At 37.0% G+C, this 22,808-nt stretch overlaps 1 protein-coding gene across 4 annotated transcripts in view; it reads right to left on the bottom strand.

Moving 5' to 3' along the window:
- Nucleotides 1–4,945: 4,945 nt before the first annotated feature.
- The window catches only part of LOC103044440 (coiled-coil domain-containing protein 136), a 60,236-nt gene continuing 42,373 nt past the window's right edge, over nt 4,946–22,808 (bottom strand). Inside the window, exons 6-11 of one of the 4 annotated variants that reach the window (XM_007252388.4) lie at nt 21,750–21,867; nt 19,490–19,688; nt 18,293–18,427; nt 15,525–15,639; nt 10,990–11,013; nt 10,747–10,825 (exon numbers count right to left, since the gene is read on the bottom strand). In XM_007252388.4, coding sequence (XP_007252450.1) covers nt 15,535–15,639; nt 18,293–18,427; nt 19,490–19,688; nt 21,750–21,867 — 557 coding nt within the window. In that variant the 3' untranslated portion in view covers nt 10,747–10,825; nt 10,990–11,013; nt 15,525–15,534. Of the gene's footprint in view, nt 10,826–10,989; nt 11,014–15,524; nt 15,640–18,292; nt 18,428–19,489; nt 19,689–21,749; nt 21,868–22,808 lie in introns of all 4 variants that reach the window. The other 3 variants (XR_455017.4, XM_007252386.4, XM_007252389.4) reach the window with 3 other exon arrangements.

Here is a 22,808-nt window from a genome sequence, read left to right as displayed (position 1 = left end):
GGGATGCCAGTTTATACAGGGGGTACCTAAAATATACATCCTTAGAGTGGTTAGATTTAGAATGGAACTCTGAACTCTATTAGTAGGCGTGTACGTCACTCTTCACAGACTTCTTCTCTGGGTTCTTTGCATGACGTGGTGATGAAGAGGATGGCCAACAAAAGCCCCTGAGCACAGCGGCAGGCTAAGAATATGCTCCAGGAGTATAATTTAGGCTTATTTAGGAGGTCATACTATGGCTTAGGATCTGTGACGCCATGTTTTAATATAAGAGGTTACAATAGAGGACCATAAAGTTAACGGCCCAGATTTACTGTACTCTGATACTTGGTAAATTTTCATACATGTTTGTCATATACAACACTGCAGCCCCTGTAAAACCTGTAAGATTTTAGTGATTTATCGAATGAAGGATTATTTCTCTTTAAATATGGTTAAGCAATTTTAATGTGAGTTTTTTTAATGATAGAAAAGGGGTATTGATAAATACTGTATATTTAATGATGTTTTTTTGTCCCTTTTTAAGTAATAGCCTAATCTGTTTTGGCCAGTGTTGACCTTATGATGTTTACTTTTAGCTGTTTAAAAAAAGAATGTTACACATTTAATTTATGAGCAACACTGAACAACTTATTTATTCCCTCTAATTTTGAAAAACTGTAGCAGGTTCTTGTAGCCCAAAATCCCAAAAGTGTTTCAAAATAAATATTCTTTAAAAACTAAAATTTAAGATCACTGTAATGCAGTTTTTCTAGTAGAAATTCAAAATTTCAGAATTTAGGGTAAAACTTTATTTTAACTAACATATAATATATAGCGTCACTGTCCAATGAAAAACAGGTATCTTTAAAACAACAACTTTACAGGAGAGAGAAAACTGTTAAGGAAAAAAATGCTTTATTTTAGGTTATTTTAAACTATTTCTATTGGTCCGTTCATCAAGAAATTTAACTATCTAACTAAGTTAAGTAAAGCTAAGCTAAGTGAACAAAACTGTCATAAAAAATACTTTCTTTTAAAGTCAAATGAGCACTGGATGTTAATCTACACAGATTTCTCTCCTGAAAACTGTTTACTTGGGTGAGTAAAGCACTTCCGTTTATTTACAGTAAGCTTAGATTCCTGAATTTCTCCAGGCTGGAGCATTAGTATTAGTGGCTAACCACTAGCACACGACAGCGCTACACTGAGGAACCCTGAGTGTTTGGGTAATGCAGAGCAATATTAGCTAGTGTTTTGTCCCAGGTAGCTTGTCAGACTACAGTTTGATATTCTCCCATTAGAACGATGAAAAAGCTAGCACAAAGCATGGTTAGCGGGTAATGCTAATGCTGCTCCAGCAGTACTAGCCGGGGTTAGCAGCAGGCTACAGTCCGGTAGTACCTACCTCTGAAATGGGGAGATAGCAGTTAGCTGCTAATGCTAATGCTACTCCAGCCTGGGTGGCTGAAGAATTAAACTGAAATGCCTGTATAATGCTGTACTTCAGCGGAGTGGCTTTACTGCTTCTTACAACCTGACTGGTAAAATTCTTACATAAGAGACGCTAAATTGTGCCTTATATTGTGAAAATTACAGTAATATATTTATTGAAATTATAGTGAATGAGTTTAAAAAATCAATTATAATATGACTAGTCAAAATTAGTATTTTTTTTTTCCTTGGAGATGAGTGTTCAGTAGATGCCATGTTTATTTAAAACGACTTTTAACACATTTTACAATACAGTGGGACTAAATAGCTTATTATTGGAAATACTAGAGTATTTCCCCCTATATTAAATCATGACTAACTTTGATTTTAAATGTTTATCTTTATTATTAAGTCCTTTATATCCAGAGCAGATTCCTTCTCAGCTGAGTGTGATGGAATGTTTATGTTGAAGGAGCTTGTCGGGTGGAAAGTGAAACACAATGGCTGCGTCCAGAAACTTTTGCTACTCCTCCTCTCCTACTCCTCCTTTCCTACTCCTCCTCTCCTACCCCGGAAGAAGGTGGAGGAATCGAGGAGAGGAGAGGAGGAGAAATGGAGGGAAGGAGCTGTAATTGGGGAAATGGGACAGCTGATTCCTTTTAGATAGGATGTTGACTACCGTTGAACTGAGCCAATCACAACGCTCACTTTCAGCACGTTTCAGAACATTACTATCACACACAGCTAAAAATTCAGATATTCCAATAAAATCCTGTTTACTCCCAGCCGCATTTTAGGCCGCATCTCTGACCAGTGACTCTGGCAGCCCTGTCTGACCTCAGCCTTATGAGGGATTCAGTTTCCTCATCAGTCCCTAAGTTAAAATAAATAAGTAAATAAATTAAATTAAATTAAATAAAATTAATTAAAATTATATATATATATATATATATATATATATATATATATATATATATATATATATATATATATTATAAATAATATATGTTTTTATATGTATAACATGATACACATAGGGTCATAAATATAGTTTTACTGAGCATACAGTTTATCTAAACTATAAATTATATTACTGCTTTACTGGCTGTTTAATTAGATAAGGAACCTAGTTAATTAATATGTTTATGACGTATATTTGGGTGTTGCCTTCCCCATTTTCGCGTGCTCTGTGGGCGTGGATGCAGTGATGTCATTGGAAAATCCTTAAAAGTCTTCCGGAGTAGGATACACTGATGTAACCTCCGTTGGAAGCCTACTACAGGTGGATTTTAAGCGGCTTCTTTCGTCTCCTATGGTATTCGGACAGGCGGCAAGATGGCGTCACGAAATCAGTTTCCGGGTCACGGAGGAGAGGAGGAGGATCGGTAGGGAAAAGGAGACACTTTTGGGGTTTCTGGACGCAGCCAATATGTAAGTTCTTGAGCAATGCAGAGCTACCACTGTAGGGGTCAACAATGACTAAAGCATTTTGGGGGAGGGGTGTGGGGGTTTGGGTCACATTTACTGGAAGAATGGCCCCCTGTTGACTGGACTTACTGTATGTCTACATATATATTCCTGAAGACATGTGAGAAAAGTTATAGACAGAGTTAATCTTCTCCACTCAGTGACATCCACAGTCCATAAATAGTCTTGGGGCACTCCCAGTATTGTAGTATGATGTCATCTGTCTGACTTAGCATCTCGGCATGTTAATGGAGTCTCTCCTCTCCAGGGTTCGGGAGTAAAAACCCCAGCGAGGAGGGAAAAGCTAAATGTCAGAGGTCACTGAAAGTACAGAGACATGGTGGCAGAGAAAAGAAAGCAGAGGACTTGTAGGTTTAAAGGTAGTACTCTTTCAAAATTGCTTATCTATAAGTATAAGTGTTATTATGTTATTATCTGACTGTTGGCTTCTCCTTGAAATGAGCAACACTGACGCACTGCTTTAAGAGAAGCAACAGGTCATATGATAAATGGGTTCTGATTCTCTGACCTCATGATCTGGACTTTCTTAATATTTCCTTATTAGAACTGTAACAGAACTGATGTCAGAACGAACATCAGCCTGCATGACTGTACTCGTAAAAATAACAGTACCTAAATGGATCTTGGCTGGAATGTTACGTTCTAGGAAAAGCACTCTTATTATTGTGAAACTCTTACATTATGTGGACGATCTTTGAAAACTCATAAATTTCATTTTACACAGGAGCGGACAGTAATTTTAAGATAACTAAACACATCCAAGTAGAACAAACCTTTGGTCATTTTCATCCTGTGGTCAGTCGGCTGTGGTGGGAAGCAGTTTGACCAATGGATATTATATTATCGTTGTATCTCAATCCTGGTCCTAGAGGAACCCCGCCTCCAAAATCTAGATTATTATGATGTTTCAAAAGATCATACAGTAAAAATGTACAATTAAAAAAAAAAAAGTCCCACTTCTGACATATGTTCATTTTTTACATACATCAATTGGTTGGGGCTCCTTTACTACAAATTAATGCATCACTGTGGATTAACATTGAGGCATTGAGCTTCAGTTACTGCTGAGATGTTATTAAAACCCAGGTTGCTATTGGGCAAGAAATTGAGTTACAGCAATATGTGCAATCGTTAAAAATGGGAAATATAATGAGTTTTCAAGAACTAAAATAAAATTAAGGCCTGAAAGATAGAGAGATCTTTAGATATTTACAATTGAGGAAATATTTTACAATGGAACTAAAAGGCAAACAAATTCCAAAGACTCTAAATGCAGTCATTGATGCAGTCGTAAATATATACAGGGGAATAAAATTCTCATTTCCCAAATTGTTCTCATTTCTCATTATATATCTACTAGAGACAGATTATATCTGTCTAGTATCGTTTATTTTACTTTAATCCTGGATATATGGAGATATTTGGAGTGCAATATTATTAGTATCATTACATTCTGGATCATTGGCTTCTGTTATAAATCTGATAAAATTATTGTATTTTTTTTATATCTCAGTTAGGGGTGTGCCATATCATATTGTATGCAATAATATAAATAAAATGTAATTTTTTATTATTTTGTTGCAGTAGTGTAGTTTTGATTTTTTTTTTTTTTTTATTTAGTGTTTATATTATATCCCCAAGAATATTGTTATAGCAAAAATACCATGAAATATTGTGATATTACTTTTTAGGGCCATATTGCCCACCCCTAAGTGCAAAATATAAATAAACAATTAAGTATAAAAAAAACAGGTTGCTCTGAGAGTGATATGCAGCTCGTCAGTATTACTGGGTTTTGTGTTTCTCATCTTTCCCTTGACAGTACGCCATTGATTCTATTTGGGTTTCAGGTCTAAAGTGCTGATTGGCCAATCAAGCCCAGTGATAGCAATGGAGGTATAAAGTGTTCTTATGTTCCCCAACCGACAACTGCATTGACTTTGGATTTATATAACTATAATAAATAATATTGAACCAACACCAGAAGATGACATTTCTGCACAAAGTTTACACTTCAGACATAAACAACATCAGAGAAGAAAAGTGCATGGATAAACTACTTTATTTCTTTCAGATCATTTACAAAATGTACAGTCAGGTTACCAAAATACTGTAAGTCTTGGTGTTTTTCTCATCTTGTCTTTTTTGCACAAATGCCTTTTTAAGGCTTATAACAACGTTACAATACAGTTAGGCCTATATCACACAGAGACAGTCAACAGCATCTCCACAAAGCCACATACCAACATCTCAATACACTTTCATCTGCCAGATTCTGATTAAAGCATCAATTACTAGTGTGATGTGTTTTTTGCAGTTTCTTTCTCTCAAACCGGATCCATTTAAAGCCATACTTTACTTTCATTTACATCTGAACAGAAAAGAACAGAGACATTTGAGTTGAATGGAAGAAAGTGGACATAAAACTCTTAAAAGTGAGAAAACAAACACCTTATTATTCAGAATTCACCATATGACTTTTATATATCATCTAAAGACACTGAGTAAACCAAAACAGAAGTATAATACTGTTAAATTAATGCAACAGGCTATACACACAAGTCATCCATGCTTACATCTTTTTGGGTAACATTATTTACACAAGTTTACACTGTTGAAGCCAGTAGACATTTGTCAGATGGTTCATGGCAAATATTTGCTTTGACCTACTGAACCCTGACTAATTTATCTTTTTATGTTGTTAATGCAAGTCGTGGAACTGTATTTGTTTGAATAAAGGTGCCTAAATTGGGTGAAAGCAGTCAGATTTTTTTTTAGATAAACTGTGAGTAATGTTGATTTACTGAAGTGTACAATTTCTTAAGGTTTCATTCAGCCGATTAACAGATATATATAAAAATACACACAGAGAGAACACAGAATAATACAGAACATAGACATAACTGATTACACCTTATTAACAAGCCAAATTTGTTAAAAGGGTAAATAACTGCAAATGGAACCAATTGGAATTGTAACAACAATTTTAGGAAAGGCAATTGGACTCATGCACTGTCCTGAAAAAACAGTGTTCAATGCCAAAGGTTAATAAAAAAAAGAAAAAGAAAAGGAAATTTTACTGTATCTACTACCAGCAAACTACATGCAGAGCTACAGTAAGAACCATGCAAACACGTTGACGTGGTTTACATAAATGAACAATTGCCCACAAACTGCGAGCCTATCAGGCTGCCAGCTGTGTTCATTTTACTCTAAAAACTATACATAACTTCCCACACTGCTCCGTGATTGCAATGTTAGACTTTAGATTTGAAGGCTTCGCGTCTAGTTTCACAGTATATCCCACCAAAAGCTGTAGACCTAACGAATTATTTACTATACAGTACAAAGACCACGGTTTGATAGAAAATAAGCTTTACTGTGTAGCATGCATTGTCCTATAAAGTCATTAACCCTTAGTACATCGATACACATTCAGCTGCGCTAGCAGATCCACAAGATACCGGAAGACAGCACTGCGACAACCTAGGCAGACTGTAGATAACCCAAGTACAGCAACACGTCTAACTCGATTTCAAGTTGGAGCATCTTTTCTATGCTTTAAAGCCGTGTGGAAGTGGAAAGAGGCACAGAAACACCAACACTCTCAAAACCCCTCAGTCAGGTGCATTATCATAGTTCTTCTTCAGCTACATTTTTTAATTTGGGAACGAGGCTTATTGATGGATAAGCCATGAACTGACAAAAATAATAACAATAATATTATAAATAATCAAATATAGAAATAACATCAAGATCAGCATAGAGATAGCTTGGTGAAAGATATGCTAACAAGGAACGGAAGCCAGTAGCCACCAATTACCAATGGAGAACCCCTAAAAGAAGAAGATTTTTAGGCCTTTAGGAAACTCAGGAATTTATATTAAACAGAATATTGTGCTAAAAAGGTTTTCTATCTTGATATCTAAGCAAATCAAAGTGCAAAGTGAGCTCATTGATTGGTCTGACCTTCAAAAGAAAGGCAGAAAATCAAACACATTATATTAGCTAGTGTAGCGCTGTCTGGGGCATTAGCCGCTAATGCTAATGCTTCAGCCTTAGTGCTGGAGAAATTTGAGAATCTAAGCTTACTGTAAATAAACGGAAGCGCTTTACTCACCCAATTAAACATTCTTCAGGAGAGAAATCTCTGTAGATTAATATCTAGCCCTCATTTGACTTGAAAAGAAAGTCTTCATTACAGTTTTGTTTACCTAGCTTAGCTTTACTTAACTTAGTTAGCTACCACCGCCCCCCACCCCCCTACGACGAGACCTGCTGAATTAGAAGTTCCTTATAGTGTCTATTAAAATGCGCCTTATAATCCGGTGCACCTTGTGTATGAAACTAAACTAGAAAATAGACGTTTATTAATAGCACACCTTATAATACAGTGCGCCTTACAGTGGAAAAATACGGTATGTTAACTTTTGTTAAAGTCTTTAAATACAAACATATTTAAAGTTATATGTTTTTTTTATTTAATTTAAAATGGCCCAAAATGATCATAAACACTGACTATAGCTTAGCCATTATATTCTATTGGAAAGATAGAATTTTGACTTGATTTTTAATATTTATGGCCCAGACTAAAGGCCCACATCTAATAGCTATGGTCCGATACTACCAATTAGCATGATGTTCAATATCATTTTCAATAATGCTGTGGTATCTTGGTGGCTATTCACTTTCATTCACTGTTAGCAACATTAGCTTCTTTGCATGAACTGTTCTCTTAATTGTTGGTCAAGACAGGATATATTCAATCCAACATAAATATATTTGAAGACTGAAAGTGCATAATTTGTGTATCTGTCAGCATACGCCAGGTAAAGCTAGTGTTTTGTGCTACACGTGTGAGCTACACCATTCATGCATCAAGTGCTAAGAGTCCAGCTTCAGGAGGATTTTTGGATAGATCTGGTTTATCGTTTGCATCATTTAATGTTTGCTTTAAAAGTTAAAAGAGAACATTGTGTCCTAAAAGATCCTGAAGGTAGATGTGAAGCAGTCTGTGTATGCTACTGTTAGCAGAACTGACATTAATAAACCGTACAGTGCAGTTTGGGTGTAATTGTAGCGAGACACAGTTTTGTTGCTGTGGGGTTTTGGAACTGAACTAAAACAATGACTTGATGAAAAGGGAAATCTGCTTTTATATTGGTGTTTAAGTGGTTTTCCTAGAGGTTATGCTGGTGTATTAATCTTGTTATGATAGTCATTCACTATTCCTGTACTTTAAAAAGTGTTATTTCTGTCACTAACAGAGTTTCTATCATGGAAGTTAATGGAGAAAAGTTCTACTCATCCATTGCTGTGGTTTTCCATGGTATTGCTGAATCAATTGCTGAGGTTACATGTACAATGACATGTCAAAAGTCACGGGATAGCAGTATGTAAATTGACCATAAGGTGGGAATGCCCACACCTGTATAAGATGTAAGGCCCCAATGACTTGGTGAAAAAGAGAAAAAGATATTGAATGTGAGGGTATCTGCTTTTATATTGGTGTTAAAGTGGTTTTCCTAGAGTTTATGCTGGTGTATTAATCTTGTTATGGTAGTCATTCACTATTCCTGTACTTTAAAAAGTGTTCTTTCTGTCATTAGCAGACCAGAAATGGAAAGGCATGGTAAAGCAACATAAATGATCAATTTTAAGAGTTCAGAGAGGCCTGATAGTGAGTGCCAGATGGACGAATGCAGCTGGAATATGTTATAGAAGGCATTACCACCCACAGTAGACAGCACAGTGGGTGGTAATGATCATGACCGGTCGTGTCTGGCTAGTACTGTCCATGTGTACTGAAAAACAACTCAGAAATCAAGTTTAATCACATTCAATGTAGGTTGGCTTACATACTTGCATATCCCACAGGTCAGAGAAGCATCCTTTAGCTCATATGGGATATGTTACACAGTATAGGACAAAAATAGTTCTAATTCCTGTCGGTGACTACATGTTTTACTAGAGTATGTTTTAATAGAGCATGTTTTAATACACTATTAATAGTTTCTGACTGATTTATTCAGCTTAATAAAGGTCTGCTGCCATATAAACGAATTAATTCTTCTTTGGTCATCAGTTTGAGAATAAACCTTATAAACCTTAATAAACCTATAAAAAGCAAATGGACTATCTAGAATCTCTAGAATCCTTTTGTTAGCTTAACAGAGTATCTGATTGTCCTGTGCTGTCCCAGGGCTGAGATTCACCCAGTAAAACACTGTTCACGAAATAGAAATGCTGTAAAATGCTGGATTTAATACAGACATTATATTATATATTTTATATATATATATATATTTATCTGCCTTATGTTCACATGCTGATATATCAATTTTCATTTAAATAGAGCAGTCAACATTACAAAAGTATAATAGTAATTTTATAATACTGTAAATTCGTGCTTAGAATGTATTGTTTCAGGCCTTTCCATAAAATTAACACTAATATATTTTTACATGTAAATTCAACTCATTGTTTTAGTTCAGATCCATTCTGCTGAAATGCTCACAAATGCCAGCACCAACGAAACTGTCCCACTTGTCCCACAATTACTTATGAAATGCACTGTATCAGCTTTTAAAGAAGAACATTTGCTCTGAAATGTAATTCTTAGCTACCAACCAATATTACCACTCAGAAAGTAACACTGGTGCTTGAACTGTAGTTTAGTTGTGTACAAAAATATGTTTCTCTCTCTCTTCTATATCATTTCTCAATAAATCACTTTCATTTGATTATACACACATATACAAAAATATCTATCCCACTTTAAGCGTTTGAGACTGTCAAGTGAGCATACATTTTATACAGGAGTTTAGTTAGCAATATATATATATATATATATATATATACTGCCACAACTGTTGTTCATAGTTAATCCTGAACTAACGTCTTTGTCATAATCATAATAACGACATTTCTTGCTACTGTCTGCATTATTATTTCACCTCCACAATAAACCGTGCTCCCACCTGTGAACTATGTAAAAAAAATAAAACACTTTACGAACTTAGTCAAACCACAGTTACTGTAGGTGTAGTACGATTGATTACATTTACAGAGTAATAGTAGGTGAAACGGTATGACACAAGCTCTAGAAACAAAGAGTCATCACTGAGTTAAAGCTAATAAACGATTAACTAAAAGATTTACGGGTTCCCCAGTGGAACGAGCGATTTTTTAAAAGTGACAAAACGCTTAGATAACGATCACGTCACATGCTGCCGCGCCATATCTTAAAAAAGCAGCGAGACTGAAGCAAGAGACTGTATCTAAAGCAATAATGATTAAGACTGGAAACTTATATGCACTTAAACCAGAAACAGAAAGCGATCCATTTGCTTAAAGAGTCGAAAAATAAGGCAAACAGGACCTTAGCAAAAATAAGAAATGGATAAATTAAAAGAGGACACGCATTATCCTTTTTTAAAATACATTTTCTGTATCTTTCCATCTCTGTGTGCTTCAGCGCAGCATATGCGGTGCATCACAGCCCACAGCACTGTGCCCACGTCCGGCCCACCGTTCATCAACTGGGCTGTGTCTGTTGTCTATAGAATCATGGAGGACGATAGAGCAAGAAGAGCACACACACAACCAGAGCAGCAAGACAAGGAACAAAAGCACTGAATTTGGAGGCGAGTGTGTTATATGTGCGAGAATTATATCCGTTTCAGGAAAAGTTCCTCATTTGTGGTTATGGAAGTTGTGTGTATGTGTGCGTGTGTGTGTGTGTGTGTGTGTGTGTGCAGATGTCCAACAGAGAACAGAAGCAAGCAGGTATAGATCACACTGAAGGATGAGGTCTCTTCCTGTCCAAAACTCAAGAAAAAGCTCTGGTCAAACTGGGCACGAGCAAAACCGCTGCTGCTGCCACGGCAACCACCATCACCAGGTTCCAGTCCCCCTCTCTCTCCTAGAGGACAAAGTAGAGGAGATCAGAGGAAGTAATGGTTACACAAACACAAAATGTCAGACAGTGGACAACTTAATGTGAATTACATTGTTTTAACCCGACTTTAACTAATATATTAACCCTATAAACATTTAAAGGATTTTTTTTATTCAAAAAGGTCTTACCTCACTCCAATCTTACATGATGGGCTGTGAAATAAAGTCAAAACCTACTTCTTTACTTTCCTTATTTTCAAAAAGGAGATAAATGTATAATTTATATAACAAATAATAGAAGCTTCAAGCTCTTAATCTCACAATGGTGTTTATGCAGGCGTGGATTAACGCACAGGCTACCCTAGGCTGCAGCCACTGATTGGCTACGTTTTTTTTTTTATTAATTAATTTTCATTAGAGACATGCAGAAAATAATGTATCAACACACAGAAGCATGTACACACATGCACACACACACACCTGTACACATTTACACATCAATGCACACTTTCACAGTAAACAGCAGCTTTATTGCTGGTCTATTTAAATACAAGAGCACTCATATCTTACTGTCTGTGCATGTATTGTTGCATGCAAAATTATGGATACGTCTAGACAAAATGTTTAATATTTATAAAAACTCTTGACATCTCAAACCTTGACAGTAGCTACGGGTAAACTCTTTATTTAAATATACTCTGGAACCAGCGAACTGTGAAAGAAAAAGCTGTAAATGAAATAAGGCTGGCTTCTATAAGAATTTATTTGACTACCTCAAGAGGCACACGTTGAAGATTTTGACCTGTGGATAGACCCCAAAACTGCAGTGCACAGAACTTTTGCAGTGAAGAATAGGCAAAACTTAATTCAAAAGACTCTTTGCTGGCTACAAAAAGCTTTAACAATGCAGTGTTACTATATGCTAAACCCGCACAGTTCTTAAAATTTGTTCAGGCCTTTTCCTTTTTTGTTAATTTGATTTTTTTTATAAGCAAAACTGAATGCATTTGGTAAATATCATTAATGCATTTCTCATCTTCCACTTGCTATTTACAGTAACCTGACCAGGGATGCCCAAACTTTAGCTTGATGCTATATGTATATTTGTGTGTGGATGTCTACCCAAAATTGGCACACAGACCCAGGTGATTCACTGCAGAAGTGTGTGTGTAACTCAGGGTGGTCTTGCTGGCCAGCGGTGTTGAAATCAGAGTTGTGCAAGTTGTTTTGGCCAGAGGTGATCACCACAGGTCTCTGGGTGAATATAACCACCACGTCATTCTGTCTCCATTTACTGAGTGAAGCAACAGCTCTGCTGCTTCTTCCACCGCATGACAAAACACCACCAATACACACAATACAACAAACACACACACACACAATCTTTCTTTTCTCTCTTTCCAGTGAACCTGGAGAGTGTTTCACTCACTCGCTCATTCCCACAGTCTGAACTCAGGCCAGCTTCTATGAGTTGTAAAAACTGGCTACACAAGGAATAAAAAAAATGTATCACAATGTATCACGTATTTTTCGGACTATAAGGCGCACCTTATTATAAGACGCACTATCAAAGAACGCCTATTTTCTGGTATTTTTCCATACATAGGGCGCATCGCATTATAAGGCGCGTTAAGTGACACTAGAAAGGGTGCCTATATCAAAGTGAACAGGGGTGGCGCCATGTTTCCCTTCCCCCACGGGGGGGGGGGGGAGGGGGGGGGGTGTCTTGCCGGTGGAGCGTCTCAGTATACAAATCTAGCTCTTTCAAAGTCAAACGAGTGCTGGATATTAATCTACACAGATTCCTCTCCTGAAAACTGTTTATTTGGGTGAGTAACGTGCTTCAGTTTATGTACAGTAAGCTTAGATTTCCAGATGTCCACTAAGGCTTGCTGCACCAGCGTTAGCATAGCTATCCGCTAGCACGCTAGCTAGTCCCCTAAACTAGTAAAGTTAACCCAAACTTAAACGACAGCGTTACACTGAGTAATCCTGCGTGTTCTGGTAAGACAGTGAGATATTAGCTAGCGATTCGTCCCCCGTAGCTTGTTTTAACACGGTAAACAAGCAGATTACAGGCTGATAAAACTCACCTCTGAGAGAGTTAGCGCTTAGCATCTAGCTAATGCTAGCCAGGCAAAGCAGCACAGACTTACAGGCTGATAACTCACCTCTGAACGGTGAACGCTTAGCGATTAGCATCTAACTCTAATAATACTGCTCCAGCAGTATTAAAAGTACTAAATTTAGATAATACTGATCTCTGAACAGTGAAAAAGCTAGCTAGCTTAGCGGTTAGCATCTAGCTAATGCTATTGCTGCTCCAGCCACGGAGCTGCACGGCTCTGCACGGAGTGTGTGTTTACTTTAGATAATTTAGATAATACTGATCTCTGAACAGTGAATAAGCTAGCTAATGCTATTGCTGCTCCAGCCTCGGAGCTGCACGGCTCTGGACTCTGTATAGCACTGAAACTCTCTATAACGCTGCACCGAGTGTGTGTTTACTGCTCCTTACAACCTGACGGGTAAAATCCATACAAAAGGCGCACCGTATTATAAGACGCACTGTCAATTTTTGTGAAAATTAAAAGTTTTTAAGTGCGCCTTATAGTCCGAAAAATACGGTACAAAATAAACTAATTTGCAAACACTACTTGTCCAAATGTTTGTGGACACCTCTTTTAATGAATGCATTTAGCTCCTTAAACTCTCTGAAGCAGATTAACAATTTTCTTTCAAGGTAAAACAAGCACAGGATGTTAATCTACACAAATGTTTCTCCTGAAAACTGTTTTATTTGGGTAAAGCTCTTATATTTATTTACAGTAAGATTAGAATTCCAATATTTTAGCCACAGTTAGCAGCAGCGCTAGCCATGGTTAGCAACAGGCAACAGCTATAGAGCTAGCGCTGTGGTTAAAGGCTAATGCTAATGCTGCCACACCTGTGCTAGCCGGCATTAGCAGCAGGCTACAGTCTGATATACTCACTTCTGAACGGCTAAAGAGCTAGCGCTGTGGTTAGCGGCTAATACTTATACTACACCAGTCTCGGTGCTGGAGAACTAAATTGAAACTCCTGTATAACTCTGTACTTCAGCAGAGTGGCTTAACTGCTCCCTAATACCTGACCTGGCAAAATTCATACATAAGACGCACTGTCGATTTTTGAATTTTAAAGGATTTTAAGTGCGCCTTATAGATGTGTATTTTTGAGTGGAACAGTCATATCTCAGTATCATCTGACATGTGTATCACACTGTTTCAGGTGAGGCTCTGAAATATAGCTTCAGTATTTTATTAATTCTGTTTGGTTTGTGTGTGTCTGCCTTCAGTGTGAGGTCAGGTTAGACTCAATGCTCTCAGTCAGCATCAAAGCAAAAAATAAATAAATAAATAAATAAAATATATATATTGAGCAAACTGCTAAACTCTGTGGTGCTGACAGCAGCAGACATTGTAGACGTTTGTGCTGACGCTTTTAAAGTCTGTTTTCCAAATCTAATATAAACCAATATTGACTTCAATTTTGTTGACCAGGTTTACCAAGTAGAGAAAAATAAAGGTTTCACATTGTTTATTTTAAAAGAACATATCCTTTACATAATGCATGAAGCCTCCTGTGGAACTTGTTTTGCTTTATTTTGTGTTTTCAGCCAATCCAACAATGTAATAAAGAAAATAGATAACAGTATGTTCTGTTTATATTTTAGAATATACAGTACTGTGCAGAGACCACCTTTTATTTATTTAATTCTGGTTAAAACAGTCATTAAGGAGAAAATATTCATTTTTGAAAGATACTCTTGATGATTAGATATGAGAATCTACTTATGGACAATGGAGTGATCCGAAACTCATTAACAGATACAGGGAAACAAATGACATTCCACTATGAGAAGCAGACTCAACAATGCTTTTACACTTTATAATACTATAACTGTAACTGTACTATGTGTTATAACTAGAGAATTTTTGCTTTAGTTAGGCAGTAATCTGTCAATTACCTTATTTACATGCACTTTACATGCACAAACAATGAGCTTACATGAGTCAACCAATAGTCATATTTCTACTTCACAACCATCCAATATTCTGCAAAAAAAAACCAAAAAACAGAAGTTTGGGATATAAATTTCACGGTCAGTGATGAATTGGTATAACTGTGTATAAGTCCAAATTCAGTGCAGTGTTTTCCCAAAATTTCTTACAGCACTTCATGCTTACCTCTGCTTCCCTCTTATTTTCCAGCAGGACTGGGCACACTGCCCACACTGTTGAAAGTACCAATCTGGTCTTATACAATATTTAAAAAATTTGAGACACTGATATTTTTGTTTTTTGTTGGATGTAAGCCATAATCAACATCAATAAAAGATACAATTTTTTATTATATTGTATTAATAATTTGATGGCTGTTATAAACACATTTTAAATGAATGAAAAATGGTCTCTGAACAGCACTGTATACTGAGAATACATATGTTTTACTTAATTTGGGGATAATGGTTGTGAATCAATGTGCACATTCATTAAAGGCCTAAAGTACTGAGTACAGCATCCAAATTGTATGTGCTTAAGTCTTTTTCCACATAGGTACAGATCTCTCTTTTGATTGCCATATATGTCCAGTGGTCACATACTATAGGTGAGAGCGACTGATTCTAACTGGTTGAGAAGGCTGTCTATGTGGTCTTAGAGAAAGAAAAGGCAAAGCCGTACCTTTCCCCCTTTAGGACAAGAGCTCCGTCCAGCAGCACCATATCAGCGCCATTATTACAACCATTCCTATGAAGGGCATGGAGAGAACAGGGGACTCAGACGGAGGAGAGTAGTTCTGAGGGGAAAAAACAAGGGGTCGCAGGGGGGATGGAGGGAGGAAGAGGAGGAGGAGGAGGAGGCGGTGAGAGAAAAAAAGGAGAAGAACAAAGGAAAGTGAGTGTGCGCATGAAAGACAAAAAATAAAATGATTGCACATGAATAGGAAAGTATACATGAACAATAACAACAAATGAAGGGATGAACCGTATGAGAATGGAGAGAGTGAATGAAAAGAGAATGATAGGGTTGACCAAAAGGTAAATCAAAAAGATAGATAGATAGATAGATAGATAGATAGATAGATAGATAGATAGATAGATAGATAGATAGATAGATAGATAGATAGATAGATAGATATGCAGGCAGTTTGATTATTAGGAAACATCAAATTGGTTCAGAATTTGATTGTGCAGTGTGTGTTGTGATCGGTTTATGGCGCGTAGTGGTTATAGAGCAACAGAACAAAGCGATGGCAGATGCCACAGGGGAGGGGGGAACAGAAAAAAAAAACACTGCGATTAGAACACACCAAAGATGGTTAAACACAAGATGGACACCTTGAGCTCATTCCACATTCAAGGCCACCATCTTGACATTTAAAGATCCTTGCTCACACTGCACTGAAAAACGTGATGCACTGATATTACCACAGTTTTAACTGTGTTCATTGTTTCCAACATGAATAACACAAATTACATCAGCCCAATTTATTTCACCCTTCAGATATTTAATGTCCACAGTCCTGCGCAAAAATCTATCATAAAATCAGCTTTTGGTTCAAAGGTTCAAAAACTTTAGTTTTTGAACTTTAGTAGAAGTTATTCTTTGGTAGTCTGTGGTTGAGTGGTTGGTCATCCAGCCAAAAACATACCCTATGCTGATAAGCAAACTTGACCGAGCTTATGAAGTTGGCTGACCAGTGTGATCAAGATAGTCATAGTAGTCAACTTGTCAACCAGCTTTGGTCAACCAGCTTTGGTCAAGCTTGGTCATAATGGTTGTCTAGCTTGGTCATGTTGATTATGTTTATAGACCAGCGAAACCATCAAACTGAAACAAAACAAATATACTGATCAAGAGCATTGTAATTTTTTTGGGAGCATAAGCTGAAAGCACATATCGTCGCTGTCCAATGAAAAACAAGTATCTCCATTTTAGTCAATTTTTAGTTTACTACATATTTTGAACAGACAAACAGTCCCTTACACTGTGACAAAATTTCTTGATGAATGGACCAATAGAAACACTTCAAAATGACCTGAAATTAACTCTTTTTACATTGGCTTCTATTGAACGTTTACAAGGTTTTTTCTCTTTCCTGTAACGTTGCTGTTTTAAAGATTTTTCATTGGACAGCGACAATTGTACTCATTATCATGTTTTACTACACCCTATATACATTTCACATGGGATTTTTCCTTTAATAAGAAGTGATTAATTATAATATATTATTGTTTGTCATGATGTTGAGGTCTGGACAATAGAAGCAGATTCAAATTTGATTTGATCGTTCTTAGTAAGAGTTTCTTGATCAGCTCCTAGTTCTTTCCAACAGTGTTGTGTCTGGATTTGTGTGGATTCAGTAGATGGGCAGCAGTTATGCAGCTCTTTTTACTTAGGAAACCCATTACAACTTTGTTCCACTTACTTTCCTTTGACCTTCCCTTTCCTCTTTCCACAGAGAAACATCTACTAATAGTTTTACTAAGAATTAAACAAATGAAGGGTGGTCCCTGACTTTTGCGCAGTACTGTAGGTATGATATATTGTACACATGCAGTAACAATGTACACACTTCATTCAAGTAACTTGCACCACGTTTTTCAATGTGTATACCCAGCCCACCTTGGCAAAGGAATTCTGGGAGTTGCAGGCAGCAGCGCAGTGTGAGTGAGGGGTTAACCACACAGTAGAAGTAGTACTATGGAGGACAGGTGAATGATATGGGACAGAGTACTCAGACTGGACGGCCGAACTGATCACAAAGGTCTTCTCTGGGATTAGAAATCTACAAGCAGTGACCAGTCAATGGTTAACGAAAAGCCAATTTGTTAGTTGGCTAACATAGCGACGCACATTAGCATTGTAAGCAAGTGGAATTCTTGCTAATTTGGTGCACATTGGTACACAAGCATTAGCATCAGGGAAGCGTTGGATTGTTTGCACACAAGCATTAGCATTAAGTAAAATTAGCATTAGCATGTTACTTATTATGCACTGTATTTGTACGTATCGAATACACTAGACAGTTAGCGTAGTTAAAACTGTTAAGACATATCCACAAACACAAGGACAAGTTGACGCAAAAATAAAAAACACATGGTCCAGGATCAATGTGTGCGAAAAAAAGTGTTCAGCAGGCACACACACTCGACCAACAATTAGGTGATCTGAACAAAGACACGTGAAAGGACTTCACTGATGACTGCTGTTGTAGTTACACAGCCACATGCAAGTCGTTGGTTCACGTACAAAGTGTCATCAAAGGCAGACAGACGCATATTAGCTAGCATGTTAGCATGTGGAACTGCAGTGTGTTTCAAGTGGTGAGTTCACCTGTTTGATCTGTGTGTTTTAGCCTCAGCTAAAATGGTTATATCTGAGTAAGTATACTGAGCCTTCACACGGGAGAAAGTATGTTAGAATGAATCTCATTTCCAGCCGCTCACCTGGGCCTTCCTTCCTGCCAGCCTGTCGAGCTCCGCCCTGCAGCGATGCAGCTCCGCCTCCAGATCCGCCCTCTCCTTCTGACTGCTCTCATAGAGACCTTGTAGTTCCCGAAGTTCTCCCTTCAACCCCTCACACTAAGAGGAGAGAGACAGAGAGGGTTCACATTACCAGGCTAAAGTGACTACAAATCAGATTTTTTGCTCAATGTGGCTCAGATCTGATTTTTTCATGGCTGTGTGAACGTGCCAAATCCGATTTTTTCAAATCAGATCTGAATCACTTTCATATGTGGTCCTAAATAGGATACATATCCGATCCATGGACATGCAACACTAGGGACGAATGCACTACATGCTTCTCTCTTGTACCCACACATCTCTTGGTGCAGCTGTGCAGCTATAGCTACAAAAACAGCAAAAGCAAACCACCTGTCCTTTTTTCTCCTCCTCGACCTGAGCATGAACTTCAGACCAGCTGTTTTTATTCTCCACTCCAGCAAAAGATGCTCCACATATGAGCTGCTAACAAATGCAAATTTCCCTTTATAAAGATACGAGTCGTCTCTCAAATATGAGTTTTTTTGTTGTTGGTGAAGAAGGACACGTTTACACATGTTTCAATGTGAGCATGTGCAGTGTTTCAGGGACAGATTCATTCACATTACACAAAGATACAGATCACTTATATTTGTACATGTGTTAAAACAATATTATTATACTGATTTTAAAAGCTGAGGGTTCTTTTAGCTCGCTCTTAAATATTTATATACACATATGACCATAGAAATCAACTAAAATCTATAGTGATTTAGACAAATATTAAAAATTAGCACAAGTTTAATTATCATTTGCATAGCTGGAAGTATACCAAATGGGATCATTTTGAGATAAGAAATGAGCATTATTTATGTGAATATTCACATTGCAATTCAGGTACTATTTTTTTGTTATACAAAACTAATCTCACAGTAAAACAAATCACAATAAAATAACCTAATATTGATGATTTTAATGGAATTGAACAAGAAGTTTCACCGTTAAAGAAGTTTCTGGAAGTTATACTGTATTTAGAATGTTTTAAACTTTGGAATTGTAGTCAATAATATGCCTATCTATGTTCTAAAGGTTCAATAATGAAACTGTAAATAAAAAACTTGGAAGTTCTCCACTAATCTGAATATGGAAGGTTATATATACCTGTCTCTGGACCTGAGAGGCTTTTTCCTCAGCTTGTTTGAGTTGGTTTCTGAGAGAGAAGACCTCAGACTGTCCCTCACTCCTCTGTGCAGGATTTCCAGTGGACTGCAACATGCTCATGTAGCCTTCAGCCTTCACCGCCTTCTCTTCTTCCTCCTTCTGTCCTGAGCCTCGCACGGCCAAGTAGGAGTCATTAGAACTAACAGAGGAGATGAAACACAATGAATTGGACTGAGGGTTAATAAACACACTAAAGATAAAGTATTGGTCTTTTCCATTTTGAGTCAATTTTAAATGAGCTTTGGTCCAGAGAACATAATAATGAAGATGTTTTTGGATGGTGTGGACCGGACCGCACCGGATTATAATGTGCATTTTTACAATAGAAAGGAACAGGGGTGTCGCCATGTATGACTTCTAATTCAGCAGGTCTTAGAATTTCGATTAGCGCTGGTAGCTACCGCCCTACAGTGCTACATTGAGGAACCCTCAGTGTTCCGGTAACCCAGGGTGCCATCCATTAGCGGTTCTTCCCACATAGCTTGCTATAACATGGTTATAACACGCATTATAACACGCAGACTACAGTCCGAAGTGCTAGCGCTGTGTCTGGCGGCTAATAATGCTAATACTGCTCCAGCCTCTGTGCTGGAGAAAATTCACTAAAACTTCTTTATAATTCTACACTTCAGCAGAGTGGCTTTACATAAGGTCTTACATAAGGCTCACCAGATTATAAGGTGTACTGTTCATTTTTGGGGAAAAAAGGGTGTTCTAGAAGCTGTAAAATGCTCTTTTTATGTCTAATGATGTGAGTAAGTTGCAAATTGCCCCTAATCAGCTTTTTATTACTACAATTTACTTTTATAGCCTTTTTGTTTTTAGTTTTTTCAAGAAATGGTAAAATATCAGATATTCTATTTTTACTTACATTTATTTACAGTTTCCACAGTTTCCCAACTTTTTAGGAATTTGGGTTATACTCATGTATCTCGATGCATTAACTTTCTTTATTTCATCTCCAAGAGTACAACTGTTCATTCAAGAAACTCACATAATGCAAAAAAATCTTTAGATACAACCCTCCAATGAGCCCATCCCCCCACACACACCACAGTTACACGCCACTGAGCTAAGAGGAGTGTGTTTTACTAGTGCATTAGTGAGCTCACGTATATGTCAAGGACAGGAATGCCTATGGGAGACGCAGCAGCTTGTCGAGGGACGACAGAGACGACACTGATTTTGCCTTATAGCTGTCAGCAAATGTTATTCTTAACTGTGTGATCTTTGAATAACCTCAGTGTTCTCTCTTTTCTGTTATTCTATACTCAGAACTGGACTTGCTGACAGAAACGTGAGTGCTATCAGGAAATCCTAGGGCCACACATGTAGTACAGTGCTGTAAATCACATCATAGTGTGTTCAGGAGGAAGATTCCAGTGTCAGCGGTAGCAATTTTGGCAGTGATGAATGAAATGACTTAAAACAGGCGTTAGATAATTCCTTCTTAAGCTGCTTTCTGTGTTTTATACCTACTGTATATATTAGCATCTGTAAAAGATATGAAATGCTGTTTTATTTATGTATTTTTTTAATATTGCAATACGATTTATAGCAACACTATGTAGCATTTTTTAGAGGTATTCATTTTCTTTATAAAATGAATCAAAAGTTCGTTCTAGATCTACAGCTCTGAAAAAAAAGAAGGGACCACTTAAATATAATGATTTTCTTTGATTTGACCAAATTGAAAACCTCAAGAGGAGGATGGATGATCACAAGCCATCAAACCAAACTGAACTGCTTGAATTTTTGCGCAAGGACTGGCATAAAGTTATCCAAAAGCAGTGTGTAAGACTGGTGGAGGACAACATGCCAAGATGCATGAAAACTGCATGCATCTTTATGAATATGAACTTCATTTTCTGCAAATAAATGCTCTAATTAACAATATTTCTATTTGTAATTTGGGAGAAATGTTGTCCGTATTTTATTGAATAAAATAACAATGTTTATTTTACAGAAACATATATCTACAGTATATGTAACAAAATCAGAGAGACTGATTCAGAAACTGAAGTGGTCTCTTAATTTTTTTTTCAGAGCTGTAGGCAGCAGTACAGACAATTCTAAAGGGTTCACAACCTTTCACGTACCGCTGTAAACCCTCTGGTAGGCTGTTAAATTTGTGACTTTAAAGTAGCAGTGTTGGTTGATCTTTGTGGTTGTGTGATTGACAGGTAATCTGGCCACTCACCTGTTTTTCTGAAGCTCCATCTGCTGCAGTTTCTCGGAGATCTCCCTGTTGTCTTTCTTCAGCGTCTGACACTCATCCATCAAAGAGCGACACTCTTCCTTCAGCTGCCCCACTTCTCCTGATCAAACACAACACATATCCATGCTGTCAGTAAAGTACAATAAAAGGGGAGCAAAATGTTAGAATTGTTTTAGCTCAGTTCAAACCATGTATTTAACAACTGTATCAATCACCTTTGTTCCATATGTAACATTTTTGCCACAATTTCTTTTATGCCTTTCATATGAACTTTATATGTCCAAATGTTTTTTTTTCTAATAGTATTTTCCAAAAGAATAAGTCTCCCTCAAGCAGATACACCTGAAGGGCTAAAAGTATATAAACTGCCCTAGCACTGAAGTGTATATCAAATCTAAAATCAGTGCAGTGCAACTTGGAGATGGAGATTTCATTTTCCAGCAGGACTTGGCACACTGCCCATACTGCCAAAAGTACCAATTGGCCTTATATAATATTCACATTTTCTGAGACACTGATTAGCTGTAAGCCATTATCATCAACAATAAAAGAAAAAAATTAAAGCTTAAAATAAACCACTCTTTATATAATACATTTATATACTACATAAGTTTTACATTTTAAACAGAATTACTGAAATAAAGTAACATTTCAATGATATTCTATTTTTTGAGATGCACTTGTATAACATCCTGACCATATACAAGTCCTTGTTGACAAATTCAATCAAATTTTGACAGAAACGCTCCAGTAGTGCATTTCTGTCCCAAGTAGGGACAGTTACTCCACCAAAAGCATTAAGCAAAAACACTCTTTCATTGCCCTTAATTTTGGAACAAACAACAAATGAGCATATAACCCAGTAAAGTGGCAGTCCATATTATTTTGTTTATAAACTGAAAGCTGAAACATTTCTGAGTGGAGAATATTGGACAATATATTGTGTTTAATGGTATCAGTGTGCTGGAGCGACCATCCCTGCTAAGCCTAATATATTAATTCTAAAAACTGGGGTGTCGGGTCACTTTTTTGCACTTTTTT

The sequence above is a fragment of the Astyanax mexicanus genome, chromosome 2, assembly GCF_023375975.1.
Source record: "Astyanax mexicanus isolate ESR-SI-001 chromosome 2, AstMex3_surface, whole genome shotgun sequence".
Classification (NCBI taxonomy): domain Eukaryota; kingdom Metazoa; phylum Chordata; class Actinopteri; order Characiformes; family Acestrorhamphidae; genus Astyanax; species Astyanax mexicanus.
The sequence above is the reverse complement of the archived record's forward strand: the minus strand, read 5'-3'. Positions and strand labels throughout refer to the sequence as shown.